This window comes from Ictidomys tridecemlineatus, chromosome 15 (assembly GCF_052094955.1).
Source record: "Ictidomys tridecemlineatus isolate mIctTri1 chromosome 15, mIctTri1.hap1, whole genome shotgun sequence".
Classification (NCBI taxonomy): Eukaryota; Metazoa; Chordata; class Mammalia; order Rodentia; family Sciuridae; genus Ictidomys; species Ictidomys tridecemlineatus.
In genome coordinates this window covers 14,914,298-14,930,910 of record NC_135491.1, presented here as the reverse complement: position 1 = coordinate 14,930,910, position 16,613 = coordinate 14,914,298, and the positions used below count along the sequence as shown (strand labels likewise).

At 55.4% G+C, this 16,613-nt stretch overlaps 1 protein-coding gene and 2 long non-coding RNA genes across 3 annotated transcripts in view; 2 read left to right on the top strand and 1 right to left on the bottom strand.

Annotated features, from left to right (window-relative positions):
- The window catches only part of LOC101972894 (NACHT, LRR and PYD domains-containing protein 4), a 23,303-nt gene extending 16,139 nt beyond the window's left edge, over positions 1-7,164 (top strand). Inside the window, 4 exon segments of the mRNA XM_078032111.1 lie at positions 67-237; positions 3,102-3,272; positions 4,338-4,508; positions 6,834-7,164. Coding sequence (XP_077888237.1) covers positions 67-237; positions 3,102-3,272; positions 4,338-4,508; positions 6,834-6,915 — 595 coding nt within the window. The 3' untranslated portion in view covers positions 6,916-7,164.
- LOC144370821 (uncharacterized) lies at positions 5,436-12,430 on the bottom strand. The gene is made up of 3 exons (XR_013430784.1): positions 8,810-12,430; positions 6,701-6,764; positions 5,436-5,986 (listed from the first exon to the last, which is right to left on the bottom strand). It is a non-coding gene; the product is annotated as an uncharacterized LOC144370821 (long non-coding RNA).
- LOC144370820 (uncharacterized) lies at positions 10,727-16,613 on the top strand. Its single transcript, XR_013430783.1, has 3 exons — positions 10,727-10,840; positions 12,836-13,439; positions 14,396-16,613. It is a non-coding gene; the product is annotated as an uncharacterized LOC144370820 (long non-coding RNA).

Here is a 16,613-nt window from a genome sequence, read left to right as displayed (position 1 = left end):
GTGTAGTTGAGCCGTCCTTGGGACCTCGGCCCTCACGTGACCTGCTGTCCCCTGCTTCCCCTCCAGGATGGCCGGCTGCCAGATCTGTGAGCACTTCTGCCCACACCTCTCTGAGGTTCTCCTGAGAAACGCAAACCTGAGCCATCTGGACCTCAGCAGAAACCCCCTGATGGACGAGGGAGTGGCACAGCTGTGTGAGGCCCTGCGACAGCCCTCCTGCAGCCTGCAGACACTGTGGTAGGCCGTGGAGGGTGGCCTGGTGGCCAGGCCCTGCCCCTGGCTGGGGAGGCACCTGCTCAGAAAGGACAGTGGCTGTGCCTTTCCCAGGGAGGCTGAAGGCTGTCAGGCTGAGGTTCGGGTAGAGATGCTCCTGTGAACCACAGATGCATATGTTGGGGCAGGTCCTTCAGGGGCCTAGGGATGGTGACCCAGGGAAGGGCCCTGTGGTGGGCAGAGCGTGGGCCTAGATGCCTGGCCTGTGTGCCCAAGGTGAACCTGTGTCATCAGGAGGGAAAACAGAGCCCGCCCTCCAGGGGAAAGGTGGCGAGGGGGACCCACCATCCTGTGGGCATTCAGGCTGATAAAGCCAGGGAGCTTCCTGACAGAATCCCGGGAAGCGGAAGGTCAGTGCGTCCTGATCAGGTGCCTCCCTGAGAATTCCAGGCTCCAGGGAGGTAGAGGGGAGGTTTCACCTGATCCCTTAGGAAATCTGAGCGTGCACCTCGTGGTCCAGGCTGCAGGGACGTTAGATGCCATCGTGGAAGAGCAGGAGAAGCGATCTCCTTCCTGCAGTGGTGGGTTAAGCTGCCGGTCAGTCTCTGAGAGAAGCCCACTAAAATGTCAGTACAATATTTAAAAATGGAAGCATCTTGAAGTGGAACAGGAATAAACCTAAGCAGTAGGCTAAGTGTAGGTCATGAGAGGTTCTCCCCAAATCCTTCAGACTGGATTAAAAAACAAGAATCCCAAACTAGTGCCAGCCAGACCCCCGTAAAAAGCCAGGGAACTATCCTCTGTTGGGGCAGGTGATGGAGGACATGAGCCGTGACCTTGACATACTCCAAATGGATCTTCCAAGGTCAATAAGTTCAACCCACTGAAAAGAACCTAAGCTCCAAGGAGATCAGGAACAGTGGCAAGAAGACAAGAGAGAGGTCCCCCAACCTGACTCATGGGTCAAACCGTTGCGTGTTCTGCCTCAACAAAAGAACACCTTTCAACTCTAGGAACAGGGACCCCATGGAAGCAGCAGATACTGGAACACCTAGAGATGAGGGTCATGTTCACCTCATAGGTGCTTTGCACGGTGGGTTAGAACTAATGGAAGAAAACGAGTGGCCAAAGATGGGGCACACTTGTCCAAGAGGTAGCGGGGACTGAACCCAGGGGCGCTCAACCACAGAAATACACCCCTAGTCCTTTTCTAAAACTTGTTCTTGACTTATGAACAGGACTTTCTAAATTGACGAGGGTCTTGCCAAATTGCCGAGGCTGGCCTCAAACTTGGAATCTTCCTGCCTTGGTCTCCCAAACCACTAGGATTACCAGCGTGAGCCAGTGTGGCCAGCTCAACATTGTCTCAATTGCCAAACCACCAGAGATGCAGGGCACAAGGAGAGAAGTAAAGAAGCAGATGGCACCGACAGCCGAAAGGGCCAGAAGAGTGCAAGTTCTTTGCTGCTCTCTGCAGAGGGCCACTTGTATCCACCTTCTCCCGTAGAGTGTGGTGCCGGCCTTACAAGCTGTGTGAAATGTTGTAATTGCAGTACACAAAGGTGAAATTGAGCAGGGAAGTTGAATCAGTTTACTAGCTGGATTACGTGGTGACACACTCTCGTCATCCAAGCGGCTCAGGAGGCTGAGGCACGAGGATCACGAGTTGAAAGCCAGCCTCAGCAACTGAGCGAGGCCTTAAGCAACTGGGTGAGATCCCATCTCGGAATAAGAAGGGCTGCGGAAGTGGCTGAGTGCTTAACTGCTTGAGGGTTCAGTGTCAGGTCCCAAACCAATTACTAATGCAGCTTACTTAACCATGCATCAAGTGTTATGGCTCCAGTATGTAATCCACACAAGAACTAGTGAGGCTCTGTACATTTCTGTCCTGAGACTCATTACCTGGCTTACACTCTGGCGCATCTCAGGACAGACGAGCCGCCGTCCAGTGCTCAGGGATTCCTGCGGCTGCAGGGAGCACTGCATTTCTCCACCAAGGGGAAGAGATCCTACACCTGCCGGGGGTGGGGGCGGTGACCTGTCGGGGTGTTGTGGGCACCTTAGCACCAGGAACCCGACAGATTGTTCCCAGACTCGGTCAGCTTCTAGAAGAGCATGACTTGAAGAAAACTCAAAGAGAAAACCATGAACGCGTCCAGACCATGCACACAATGAGATCAGCCGCCCAGTGTGGCTTAGAAAGAAACCTGCACCAGCGAGTCTCACTAAACCCTCATGGAAGAGCAGTCTTCTCAGAGTCTTTGCAGACAGCAAAGAGAAGAGAGCCCCACACAGACACTGGAGGACGGTAGTCTTGATAGCAGCGACAGCAGGACAGTGGGAAAGGACAAGTGCTGTGTCGTGTCCTCCGTGAAATGCAGAGGCACTAAGGAGCCCTGCAGCAAGCCAATTCCAAAAGTGTGTTGAGGGAATTCACCCGATTTGTCCCAGCATCAGAAAGGTCAGGGGGAGGGCGGGGCTGGCAGACAGAGCTTAGGCTGGGCAGCTGCAGGGCCCTGGGCCCTTCCCCGCCTCCCAAAGGAGATGCTTAGAAAAAGGTCAGTGCAGGCAACTCTCTATACGAACTGGTTAAAAGTAAAAATCTGCCTAAAAGGCAGAAAGTCGGCCTTGAGACCTATCCCTTTAGTATAACTCTTGCAAAATCATGAATATTTAGGAACTTCCTCGACCCGGTGAAGAAGAGGTTGATAATGAAATCGAACCATGGAGGACTGTCACACACTCAACTTCCGGGACATGGTTGTAACGGTTCTTAGTTCTGGTTCTTCTCTCCCTGCGCCTACTCTCTATTGAGCCATTTGGGCCTCCTCCAGGCCTCGGGAGGAGCCTGGGGATAACAGGTCTCTGCATTGTCTGTTGCCGTGCAGTTTGCAGAGGTGCCAGATCACTATGAGGATCTGTCCGGCCCTGGCTATCGTCCTCGTCAGCAACCCGAACCTGAGAAGCCTGGATGTCGGGGGCAACAGCATAGGAGATGCTGGCGTGAGGCTGCTGAAAGAGGCTCTGCTGCGTTCCCGCTGCGGCTTAAAGGAACTCGGGTGGGTGCTGGGAAGCCTCGGGTGCATCCTCAGGGTGGCAGAAGGACAGGCTGATGGGCAGGAGGAGACTGTGAGGGCAGCAGCTGGCTGCTGTGCACATCCATCCACCCCTCTGCCCAAGGCTGCCTGAGCGCTCACTGCTGGCTGCTCCTGGCTGGGAATGGCTGGTCTCACCCTGGGCTGGGGGCAGGCTGGCTGGCAGCTGTGGACTACAGTGAGACCGCCCACGTCTCATTTAATGCTTAGTCCGGCTTCTGACACAGCATCTGCATGTGCTCATCAGGCTGCCCTAGCAACATGCACAGACCAAGAGATGGAGATGCCCTGAGCGCACGTCGCTGGGTTCTGGAGGCCTCTGGAGGCCGGAAGTCCCAGCTCAAGGTGCCCAGGGCTGGTTCCTTCTCAGGGCCTGCAGGGAGGACGGCTCCAGGCCTGCTCCTAGGCTCCCAGTGCCACCTCCTCCCTGTCCCCAGTCTTCTCTCTGTGCCTGTGTGTGGCTGGACTTCCTGTTCCTGCAGGGACACCAGTTAGAGCACGTTGGGGTCCACCCTCAGTGCCTCCACAAAGACTGTCTCCAGTGCCATCACACCTGGGCTGGGGTTTCAACACGGGCCCTCTGAGGGGACACAGTGCAGCCCTGAGCAGCGCCTTGGGGGTTCCACGAGATCAGGAAGTGTACCAGGCTGGTGTGTTGGGTCCCCCCTGTCCTCCCAGTGGCTAGGGAGCCTGAGGCAGGAGGATCACAAGTTCAAGGCCAGCCTCAGCAACTCTGGAGAACTTCTCTCCAAGTAGAAAGGGCAGGGGATGTGGGGCAGTGGTAGAGAGACCTTGAGTTGGGCAACCAGTGCAAAAGCAAGAGAAACCTAGCAGGCATCTGAGGGGAGGCCCAGAACTGCAGAACCTTGCTTCCGCGGTACCAGGTTACTATTCAGAGTGAGGTTCACAGCCCTGATTCCTGTCCAAGGGCTGGGGAAAGGACTCTATCACAGAGGAAGGGGGATGCCCAGGGGTGCGGAGTGAGCCTGGGCGATCTGGCTGGAACCACCCACATCCTCTCTGTTGCAGTCTGGATTCCTGCCAATTGACCAGAGGGAGCTTTAACGACCTGGCTAGGATCATCATCTCCACTAAGAGCCTGCATACACTGGACCTCAGGAGCAACCCCCTGGACCACAAAACCGTTCGACAGTTGACCAGAGTCTTTTTGCGGACCAGGAAAGTCCTGCAGAGGCTCAGGTGAGCTGCTTGTGGTCTGTGTGGGCTCTCCTGTGCAGCTGCTGGGTACAGCCTCACTGCTGCCACATACAAGTGAAGCTCCTGCCCAGGTGTCGCAGGAACACAAGGGTGAGTTTAAAACCCGCTACACTTGACACTTGTGTAACACAATCGCACACATTACATTTGTAGATAGAACATACATTCATGCGTTTGGGGGTGACCTACCATTCTTCGGCTTTACAGTGGTGCAAAACGGCACCCGTGCAAACGGTTCTCCCTCTCAGTGCAGCGTTCAGCAGTATATGAGGTGTACTGTCCGTTATTACCCAGGAAGCTGGGTGCTGGGTGATTGCCCGGCCATAGGTGAGCTAGGTGGAGCTGTGGGGTTCAGTGGGTGAGGCTGTGAGGGGTGTGTGTGTCTGACAACGTCTTCAGCCTGCAGTATTGTCGTAGCCTTTTCGCTGCTGTGATTAGAACACCTGACAGAACAATTTGTAGAGGAGGAAAAGTCCATTTGGGGGCTCACGGTTGCAGAGGTCTCAGTCCCTAGAAGGCCTGCTCCCTTTCTTGGGGCTCGAGGTGAGGCAGGGCATCACGGTGGAGGAGAGTGGCTGAGGGAAGCCCCGCACGGCAGGGTGACCAGGAGGCAGAGACGCCCCTCTCCAGACACAAACGTCTACCCCAAAGGCAGGACCCCGAAGGCCACCTCCTCCAGCCTCGCCCTCCGGCCTCCAGGCACCACTCTGTTCATCCCATGGTAATCCCATGGGGGTGAACTCACTGAGTGGGTTGAGACTCCCACAAGCCAATCATTTCTCCTCTGATCCTTGCATTGTGTCGCACGTGAGCTTCTGGGGGACACCTCGCATCTGAACCCTAACACACTGGTTAATCGGAATGCCATCCCACCGTGACCTGAGAAGGATCTGTGTTTACAAACAGAACTTCATGTTTGGAAACAAATTGTATTTGTAAGTTATGTTAATATAGACCTAGATTATGTAAGTATGCAATTCATATTGATTTGTGACATTGACAGTTATAAATACATCATTCCCATTGCACTATATAATTTACTACTAAACACATTAGGAAACAAGTATAATGTGATACACTATTGACACATCACTCTTCTCCACCCTCGGGACCAAAGCAATCCCAGGCAGCGATCGGCCCCCGGCTTCTAGAAAGGAGCCTATTGACTTAAAACTCTGTAGCCCCCCCGCCCCAGTGCGCAGTGCTCCTCCTGCGAGGACATGGTGCGTAGTGTGCAGTGTGTCCTCGCGCTGTGGGGGGACCCTTGGGTGCTGGGCCCGTGGCTCTCCCTCCAGACGCTGGCGAGCCATTCAGAGTGTCGAGTGCGGGGGGCCGATGTCGATGGTGGACGGACTTGGCTGTGTGTCCTGAGCCTTGGGGGTCTGCGTCTCTGTTCTGGCCCATGTGTCCAGCTCGAGGCCTGGGCAAGGCTCTTGTCCTCTCCAATTACCATCTTCTCTCTGTCAAGTAGCAGTAATGGCATGAGGCGGGCTTGAGGATGTGCGTCCAGTGGCCTAGGTACGTTGGAACTGAATGGCCAGCACTGCTCTCTTCCCACTCCCTGAAGCATCTTGCCAAGATGCGCATTGAGGGGACAGTACATGGGGACGGGGTTCACGCCAGGGAGTGGCATACGGAGGCCTCTCAAACAGGAGACACATGTGTCCACAGAAGAAGCAGGACACAGGGGCCCCGAGCCTGTCATATCCGAGTCAGTGTGTCGTAGGGTGCAGGCGGGGCCCAGAGAATCACTGGGCCTCGGGTCCTGCCTGCACCGCGTCTGGTCACTGGCTCAGAGCTGACGAGGTTCAGCATCTTTCTCACTAGTCGTGGGGATGTGGTGTCTGTCAGGGTGGCTCTGAAAATGGAACGAGATGTGGTGGGACACCCAGGCCACAGAAATTATTACCGTTTTGTCTCTTTAAAGCATAACTCCAAATCCACTGGTTTCTCGCCCCCAAACCCCGGGTCTGTGTGTGCATGTGTGTGCCTGCGTGGATGTGTTGGTGTGCGTGCGTGGATGTGTACTGGGGCTTCCAACAGCAACTCTGGTCAGTGGCGTCTAACTGGCAGCTTGAGATCGGATGTGGTCCAGTTGGAGAGTTGACTTCACAGAAATTGGCCAAGCGACAACTGGGGTTTGGGAGGGTGGAGACCAGGTGTTGAACACTCACCAGCCACCTCTGCTCATCACGGGCGTCTGTCCCTTGGAGCATCACCAGGATCTCTGCGCTCTGCCTTGAGGAAATAAGGGACAAAGGTGAGATTTTCAATGTGACTGACACAGGACTCTTTTCTGTTCTGCAGAATAGACGAGACTTTGAAAGAGGACCAAATGGAAAAAGTATCAATGAAAAGGCTAACTTTCTACCGTGTCTCCTCCAAGTAGTGACAGAGCACCCATAGGGAACTAGGCTGCAAGTCCGTCCCTGCCACCCTGATTCCCGCCCCCTCCTGGGGACAACTGCAGGGGATGGGGGGGGGGGCTGGCACAGAGGTGTCCCCTCCCTGAGGCACTGACCTCCTTCCTGTGTGTCCTATAGTGTGAGGTTTTTAATTTGTTCTGTGGCCTCTCGTTAAATCTTCTACCCTGTCTCCCAGGACATTTTCAAAACCCAATAAACTATCCTATCTCAAAGCACTTGGGAAAACCCTGAGATGGAATATGTCACTCTCCAGGTGACTTGGGAAGGTGCTGGCCACACTGACCGCCTTCCTGACAGTTCTTGGGCTCTTTTCCTCTTTCTCCTGACAAAAGCTTTCTGAAAACACATTTCCACACAGTCCTTCCGCCTCACACTACAAGTAGAGGCAAACCGAGCCTGTCCCTCCCTGTCCCTGAGCCTCAGGCAGCCCTGTCATGAGATGGGTGCCCAGCCTCCAGCACCTGTCCTGTGCTCAGCTGCGTCCAGCAGTGACCGCACTGAGCTTTTCATGCCTTACCACGACCACGCTGGGGACACTATGCTGCAAGCCCTCTTCACTGTTAGTGTATCCTGTGAGCACAGATGTGCACTTCAAAATGGTGAATTTTAGCTGGCACCGTGGTGCACACCTGTCCTCCCAGGGACTCGGGAAGCTGAGGCAAGAGGCTGGAGAGTTCAAGGCCAGCCTCAGCAGGTTGGCAAGACCCTGTCTCAACAACACAAAGGGATGTTCTGCATATTTTACCACAATAAAGCGGGGAGGGGGCTGAAAATCATGAAAAGATGATTGGGAAAGTAGAATCTCCCACTTAAGTGGAGAACACCCAGGACTCCCCACCCCAGGACTCCCCACCCCAGGGCGACAGGTGACAGGAACCTGTTCTCCCAGCTCCCTTAACTGTTCCTGGAGTGCCTGTTCTACCCTGGGGCACAGTGACCCCTCTGTCCCAACAGGCCCTTCCCCAGCTGGAGGTCAGGGGAAAGCGGGAGGACAGTGCTGACCACGGAGCTCCTGAGCTTCAAACGTCCACCCTCCCAGCAGCGAGTCCCAAGAGGATGGAGTGAGGGAGCCCGTGACCACCTGGGGAGCTATGTCCACAGGTGCCCGCCACACAGTAGGCCTTGGGCTGGCCCTCCCCAGCACAGCTCTTGTTACTTCTGGAATTCCACCCCCGGGTCTCCAGCCAGAACTCTGCCCCACAAAACTCTAAAAGGGAATAAAATGGGAATAACAGAACATACTTCATTCATCCCAAAGAAAGCCATCCTACAATTTCCAGTGTCCTCCTTGATAGGAAGAAAACAATCCCCACATTCACATGTCACCCTAAGAGGACAGGCAAAGCCATCCTGAGCAGAAAGAAGGAAGCCCAGACAGCCGGCAGCAACTGGCTTCAGAGCAGCACAGAGCAGTGGTTGGCCAAGTGGTGGTGCTGCAGGGAACAGACCCGAGGACCAGGGAACAGAAGAGGGCCCCCGAGGTGCAGGGCACCTGCACAACCAGGTTTCCAACACGTCAGGAACAGAGTGGGGCAGGGGCAGCGTCTGCAAGAAATGCTGCTGGGGACAGGAAGGAAGTGAGACCCTCAGCTCCCACCGAGGACACCAATCAGCTCAGTGTGGAGGGAAGGCATCAATGGAAGGCCCACAGCTGACACTTGCAGAGGCACATGCAGGGCCAAGCGCCTGACATCAGTCTGGGCAGAAAGTGAGGCACTAATGGGCCCTAGGAAGGAAACTGTCAGCCAGGGTGAGAGGGAAGGAGGTGGCTGTCCCCCTGCCCCCAGGACACTCAGTGCTCCCACCTGTGCAGCCCAGCAGCTGCCACACCACCCTCCCCTGTGGGCTTCTAGTTACCTGTGGGCAGGTAGGCAGGCTCTCACGTCCACAGTGCACACAGCTGGACAGCCAGGATCAACTCTCCTTGGTGCAGAGCACGTCACACAGAGCGCTTGAGGTGACTCAGAAGCAGGGACCAGGAAAGGGTGTCTGTGGACTTGAGGACAGTCTCCCATGGAGCCCAGCAAGGTGGAGGTCCCCAGGGGTCCCCAGCATAGCAGTGCAAGAGCCCTGGAAGGCGAGACTCTGGGCAGTCGTGGCCCAGGAGGCTGTAGCTCCTGCAGAGACCAGGAGGGGCGGGCAGCAAACTCCTGATCCTGGTGCAGACTCTGGCGGGACCAGGCAGGCAGAGGGTGTCCAGGAAACCCTGACCACCTCTCCAACTGCCAGAGGGCTCTCACAGCCCACGCAGGAGGCTGGGAAGAACGCAGGCCTGAAATCGTGGAGGCCACTTAGAGTGACGGCTTCTGCAGGAGAACCCCAGGGAAGCGCCCATCGCAGACAGGAGACTTCAGGAACCAGCCAGGGCAGCTCCAGCCGCACCTGCTCAGACACAGCGCAGGCCACAGAGAGTGAGTCAGCCACAGGCACCAGGACTTCACGTTTAAGGAATGGCTTTCAGTTGGCAGTCAGAGAGCCACCAGAGAAAGGTGTGAGGACTGGAAAGGGACAGGGAAACCAGTCGCAGATGATCTGGCTGCAGAGCTGGAAAGCCAGAAGTCTCCCTAGAAAACCACCCCTGACAATAAGAGAGTGGGCACACACAGCGGCCAGCCAGAGAGCCCCCGACAATGCACAGAGGTCAAAATGCAAATGGAAATGAGAAGCAACTACAGAAAAGATGCCTTAGCACAGGAAGAAGGAGAAGGGAAGAAAAGGAAGTGCCTCCTTTTAAGCATAACAATAAGGAATCCTTAGGTGAGAAAAGCCAGGAAGTTCCTAGAAGGAGAATTGACCCATTAAGGAGAGAGAGCCACGCTCCTGCGTGGAAGGCTGTGCACCAAGGCGGGCGGCTTCTGTCCATCAGGATCCCTGGAGCTGAGACTCTCGCCCCAGAATGCCACTTGACCACTCCACAGGCATCTCCAGGAACATGCTGGAAGGAAGAGGAAGGAGGTGGAGACCCTGCAGACACTGGGGCCCTAAAGCCTCCTCCTGAGGGCAGAGGCCTGACAGAGGCACAGACAGGCAGACAGGCGGCCTAGGAGCCATGCGCAGGATCAGTCCCATGCCCATATGAAAACAGGGTGTCTCTGGCGGGTGGAGGGACTGTCAATAAGTGTCATGGCCCAGGTCTGGTTCCCACGGCACCCCCAGGACCATCTCCACGCCGTCAGAGGCGCGAATGCAGAAAGGAGTTGGAACCCCAGAAGCCCCAGGAGGAAACGCCTTAGTGTCTCTACAACCAGGCCCTGGAGAGGACGTCCCTACCCAAGATCAAACTTCAAAAGCAACAGAGGAAAGGAAAATTATAAAGGTTTTTTAAACCATCTATATTTTTAAAAAATACTTTAGGCAAAGCAAAGGACACGTGACAAGCTGGGAACTCTCTTTCTCTGATTCATGAGGAGCTCGTCAATGCTGAGGAAAAACTGAAATGGACTAGAGAAATTAGCATGCAAAGGGATGCCATGTCCCTTAACCTTCCAAGACCTGGGGACCTTGTAATGCTGATTAGAGAGTCACAGGTCCCATTTCTTAATTATATAAAAGGGAGAAGACGCCTGCCCTTTTACTCTTGGTGGGGCTTCGAGCAAACACAGCTGTCAGATGGGGCTGCTGGGGCTGCAGGATGGCACGTCCCTGTGGGGAAAGGTACACGCCCTTAGGATACTTGGGGAGTCCCTTCCCTGGCTTGAGGCCTAAGGTGAGGTCAGGGCAGGGCACTGACCTGCTAATGCCAGGTGACCGTGAGCCAGGAGAGTGGAAAGGCCAGATCTTGCTGGGGCTTAAGCTGCAGGAGGGTAAGGGCATCCTGGGGCGAGGGCTGCAATGCTGCTGGGCCCCCAGGCCAGGTCTCCTCTGCTGGTCCCTGTCCTTCAGGACAAGGTGGGTAAGGGAACGTGGGCGGAGGACAGCTGAGCTCTGGAGGCCTGCAGCAGCCCAGCTGGTCTTGTTCTGTCCCTCAGTCCTGGGCACCTGCGGGGGCTGGAGTGACGTCCTCCCTGCTCCCAGTCCCTCCTGCCTGCAGGCTCCAGGGGAAGGGGTCTGCTGTCTCGGTGGGTCCTGAGCCCTGGCCCCACCCCCTCCTCTCTGGGTTGGGGGGCACCCAGCCCACGTCCTGGAAGGGTGGAGCCTCTTGACCAGGTGTGCATGAAAGCCTCTTCCTGAGCCTCCTGCTCCCCTCCCAGGCTGGGCTCTGGCTCTGTCCTGAGCAAGAACACTCCATGTTGATGTGCTTATCTAAAGCCACTCGGGATGCCCCGGGTCCCCTCAGAAAGGCCTTAGGGAAGAGGAAGTGCCCCCCTCTGGGTGCTTCCTTCCCTGGGAAGCGCACCTCTCCCTGAGGATGACCTGGGCACTGATGCCCTCTGCTGGGTTAGGTGGGGGTCTCCCCAGCCCTGCAGCTGGGGCATGGCCTCAGTGGGCAGGGGCCAGTTCCCCACGTGAACGTGGAAGTGCTCAGGGGAGCTGCAGTCCAGGCTCTAGGCTGCCCTCCTTCCTGGCCCAGCCGCTCCACCCAGCAGTTGAGGGCATTTTGTTTTCCAGCGCCCAGGCTTCCGGGTGGTCCTCCCATGGACGGAGAGGGAGGGGAAACTCGGGAATTTGGGGCTGCAGTTATGATGTGGCCTTTTTAACTGATGAAGACGCATTTCTCCTCCACCGCACCCCGTCAGCCTTTGCTGTGTCCCCCTAGGAAGGCACCGACTCGCTGGCTCCCGCTGGCCTGCTGTGCGCCCCCCAGGGCCTGACCCTCGATGGTGTCTGACATCAGTCTCCCATGGTGGGCGATGGTGAGGTGGTGCTGGTCATTGGGTGAGGTGGCCTCCACTGTGGTGATTTCTAAGCCTGGGGTGCCCTCAGTATTCACTGAGGGGACAGTGTGGAGGGCTGCCCTCGGCAGGTGTCCCTCAGTCCCCATCAGGTGTCTCTGCCCTGGTCCTCTGCACCTGGGTGGGTGCCAGCCGCACTGAGCCTCTTGTGCTGAGGGCAGGGTGCGTGCTGGAGGCAGCCCACCTGCACTGAGGGCCCCGGGCCCTGTAGGGTCCCTCTGCTCTGAGCAGGGCCGTGTCTAATGATGCCAGGGCTTAAGCAGGGTGGTGTCCCCAGCGTCCCGAGCAGATGGCATGGCGCTTGTTTGCTCTTGCACCAGTGGCGGGACCTCTTCCTGCCTCCATAGGGACATGGGGACAGTCAGGCAGGACAGAGCAGCTGGACACGTCAAGCACAGCACATCACTGTGGCCTTGGGTACCACGTTGTCAGTGGTGTTCGTGTGCATCGAAAGTCCCGGACCAGCTGGACACTGTGGCCCAGGCCTGTGATCCCACCAGCCTGGGAGGCTGAGGCAGGAGGACCTCGAGTTCAAAGCCAGGCTTAGAGACTTGGCGAGTCCCTCAGCAATTCAGCGAGACTCTGTCTCTAAACAAAATATAAAGAGGGGCTGGGGATGTGGCTCAGAGGTGTAGCACCCCGGGGTTCAACCCCTAGTACCCCCTCCAACTATCCCCCCTCCTAAAAAAAAAAGGCAGAGCAGTTTTTTGGAGCTGCTCTCATTCTTTGCTCATTTCTCGGCCCTGAGCTGTAGATCCTCTCCATGGAGTAGAAGAGACAGCTATCTAAAGTATTCCTCGAAAGTTTCAAGTGTATTTTTCCCAGTTTGTTTTCTGGAGAGATGTAAGGTTTTATTGATGTGCTGCTTTGGGGGTTTTTTGGTGGGGGATAAGAATGGAGTGGGTTGACTGACGACTTCCTAGGCTTTTCTCCTATTGGATTGAAATGTTCTGTTCCATCTACAAACTACTTTAAGATCAAGTATAAAGCAGGGATTCATGAACACAAATATTTCCAACATGAGCACATCTTCCTTTTCTTTTCCTTCTAGGAATTGGGGGATTGACCCTGGGGTGCTCTACAGTGACCACATGCCCAGGCCTTTTATTTGGACAAGGGATCTCACTGAGTTGCCCCGGGGCAGCCCTTGAATTTGTGACCCCTGTGCCTCAGCCTCCCAATCACGGGGACGGCCACTTCACCTATCCCCAACTGAACTCCAGCGTCGTGGTTGATCTGGGGGTTCAAGCTCTCTGCAGGGTGTACATGCCCACCTGTGAACGTAGTTTTTACCCTTGTCTTTTACACCCCATGTGCCTCAATCTGCTTTGCTGCCAAAGGTAATGTCAACCATGGAATCGTAAAACAGTGGGCGGAGGATGTGGGGAGGACGAAGCTGGACAGAAATGCTCATGGCTAGCGTCCCCTCTGGTCCCTCTGGGTCAGCAGGTCAGCTTGTGGGCCAAGCGAATTCACCACCAGGCCCGGATGCTCTTATGTTAGAACACCTTGCTGGACACGTTGAAGGTCTTCCTGTCGGCACTGCCACTGTGTCCCTCGAGACCTCGCCATCTGCCCTCACTGCTCCTGCGTGTCAGCACCCCTGCCTGGATCCTCATGTTGGTGGTGTCCTCAGTTTCCTGACGGTGCCTGTGGTAAGGGCTCTGAGACCCAGGTGTACACCTGCTCTGCCTGGGAGGTCCATCTGGGACACGAGGACAAGGGGTCCCTGGGGTCCACCTGCTTGTGCTGCGCAGCCCTGCTGACTGCCCTGTGAACGCACTGGCTCCCAGGTGCCACCAGCAGTGCCCAGTGTCTGTCAGGAGCAGCCTTCCGGGGCTGGAGAGGCAGCCTGTGGCACAGGACCTGTCCCCGCCTGTCCCAGCCTCAGAGGACAGTGGGGAGTGGATCCTGAGGCCCGCTGCTCGGCCCTGCGTTCCTCCACCCGGGGAACTGCCTTCCCAGATCCTAGACCCACTTCAGATTGCCTCTTGGAATATTTATGGACCAGGTGTAACTCCCTCATCAGTAGGACTCACAGATATTTCAGTAGTGCCCGTACCAGGACTGTTCCCTGCGTGTGCTACACACACAGCAGCCCTCGGCTGACTGGATGCCGTGGGACAGACTGGTGGCAACTGCCAGGAACCCAACTGCTCTGCCCTGCATGTCCACGAGCCTCAGCCTCAGACGGGCATGTTGAGCCTCACCTGTGCCAAGTGCAGTTTGGGGGATGGCGGGGTCATAAACACACTGTCCCAGAACTCCTAGGGACAGGGTGGACAGGATGGCCACTGATGCTGGGTATTTTTTTTTTTTTAGTTGTTTTGGCACCAGGGATTGCACCCAGGGGTCTTAACCCACTAGCCGCATCCCTGGCCCTTTAAAAAAAATGGTTAATTTTCAGGCAGGGCCTCACTAGGTTGCTTACAGTCTCGCTAAATTGCTGAGGCTGGCTTGGAATCTGCGATCCTCCTACCTTGGAAGGTTGCTTCCGCGCCACGCGGGTTACAGGCGTGCTCCCCCCTGCCCAGCTCTGCTGCTGGCTCTGGGCTGAGGCTGATCCCTCCCCCAGGTCAATGCTGTGGGCTGAGGCTGATCCCTCCCCCAGGTCCAGCTTGCTCTGCGTTAAGGAGAGTCCACCTTCCCCTAAGGCCACGGCTCAGCCCTCCACAGCGATGGAAGCGGACCAGTTGCACATGCAACTATGGGCTGCAGTGGAGCCTCAAGGAGCTGGACGAGGAAGAGTGCCACACCTTCAAGAGACTGCTGAAGGGAGCCGGGAGCTGACCACGTGCTCCATCCCTTGGGCAGAGGTGGATGCCGCCAGCACGGCTTCTGGTCTGGCTCTACTGTGCCATGAGGACTCGAGACCAAATGCCAAGGTGTGTCTCTGGAGCATGGTTGTTTGGTCAACCCTCAGCGTTAGGAGGCAGGGGCCTTCAAATTGGTGTTTGAAAAAAAAATTCCAATTATCAAAATAAGTGGGCAGGGTCTGACCAAGTGTTCTCCAGCTTGCATCTCTCACCCTGGACATAAAGGAGCAGCTCTGGGCAGCCATCCCGGTTTTGAGCAAGGACACCTTTTCCACAGCTGGCTGGTCTGCATGGTGCACACAGAGAGGAGCACAGATGGACAATGCTAACAGCTCGTTGGGCTGTGGACTCTTGGTGTGACCTAGTGTTGAGTGTTGGTGGCCCTGAGACTCCCACATCCTTTATCTACTCTAGGCAGAAAAAAGGAAGACATCTGATTGGGGAGAGAAAAGAGAGGTGGTCCCCAAATGGTGGCATAGAAACCTAGGGCCAATCCATCCATGGGTAAACTCCTGTGGCACCTGGTTGCTGACCGGTGCCGGTGGGCAGAGCAGCAGGCTGCACCTGCCCAGGCAGAGGCTCGCAGAGGGAGAGTGCTCCCTTCAGGCAACCCCTCACCCTGTTCATTCTGAACAACACTCCATCTGCGGGACTCAGTGAAAGTGGGCTTGGACACCATCCCAGACAGTGATGAAGCACCAACCACAGACTCGTGCCAAGCCTGGACTGAGCCTCCCTCCAGGGCTGAACCACGGACTGACCACAGAATCAGAAGACACCTGCAGCCAGTTACAATCCCTGGAAGGACAGGAACCCAAGGAAGCCAGGTTATAAAGACTGGAACCAACACCCTGTACAGGGACGTGCAGATGCCACATGCAAACAGGCATCAAACTACCAGGGGACCATGACCTCACCTAACAGGCGAGATCAGCCCATCGACCGACGACGCAGCCACTGGCATGCATGATCTCTTGGGTGCAGAAATCAAAGCTGTGAGAACCAAACAACAGCTTCAAGAGAATAAATACTTGTCAGCAAAACACATGCAAGTAAAAAATGAGAAATCACAATTCCTTGAGCTGAGAAACACACTAAGCGACCTTCACTATATGATGAAAGGCATCAAGAGCCAAAGAGATCAAACAGAACAACCCGTGGTCTCAGAGACAGGCTCTTGAAATGCACAGTGGGAGGAGGGAAAAGAAACAGGAAATCTGATGGGAACCCGGGGACAGCATTGAAAGAGCCAATATTGGTGCTAATGGGGTTCAAGAGAAACTCGATTCCAAGGGAGTTGAAAGCTGATAGAAAGAGAATGTGACAGAAAACTTTCCCAAACTAGAAAGGATATGCAGGTACAGGGAGGTCAAAGATCAGACTCGAGGCAACCAAGTCTACCCTACAGCACACTCACGCTGTCAGTGGGTAGACAGGCGTCAAACCTGAAAGAAAATAAGCCACGCACAGGGTCTTCCAATTTTCTGGGCAGACTTCCCTGCAGAAGCCTCTAGGCCTGAGGCAGTGGGACCAGGTGTTCAATGCTAAGGGAATTGCAAGCTGGGAATACTGTACTCACAAAGCTACCAGGTAGAAACCACGGCGAGGTCGATTCTTCCAGCTTTTGAGTGAGGATGTCCATTGCCACCAGACCTGTCCTAAATGCTAAGGGCAGTGAAACTAGAGAGAGGGGTGGAAGGAAAGAACTGGAGAGTAAGACACATCCAGGTAGCAGTGGGGATGCAGACCAATTCAGAGCACCCCACACTACAACCATGACGCCTCCACCACTGAGCGATGTCTTTAGGACCAAGACCACCACCGATGACGCCCACCACGTTAATATGTCAAGAGGTGGCACGTGAGACAGATGGAAAATATGACAGCTCTGTGGAGCAGGAATGACACACAAGCACAGATTTCATTGTTAGTAATTTTCTCCTTTCCTATCTTTATGCTATCACTTCAAAATAACTTGTTATAATAAAAAAATGTGTTTTTTTCTAAGCCTAA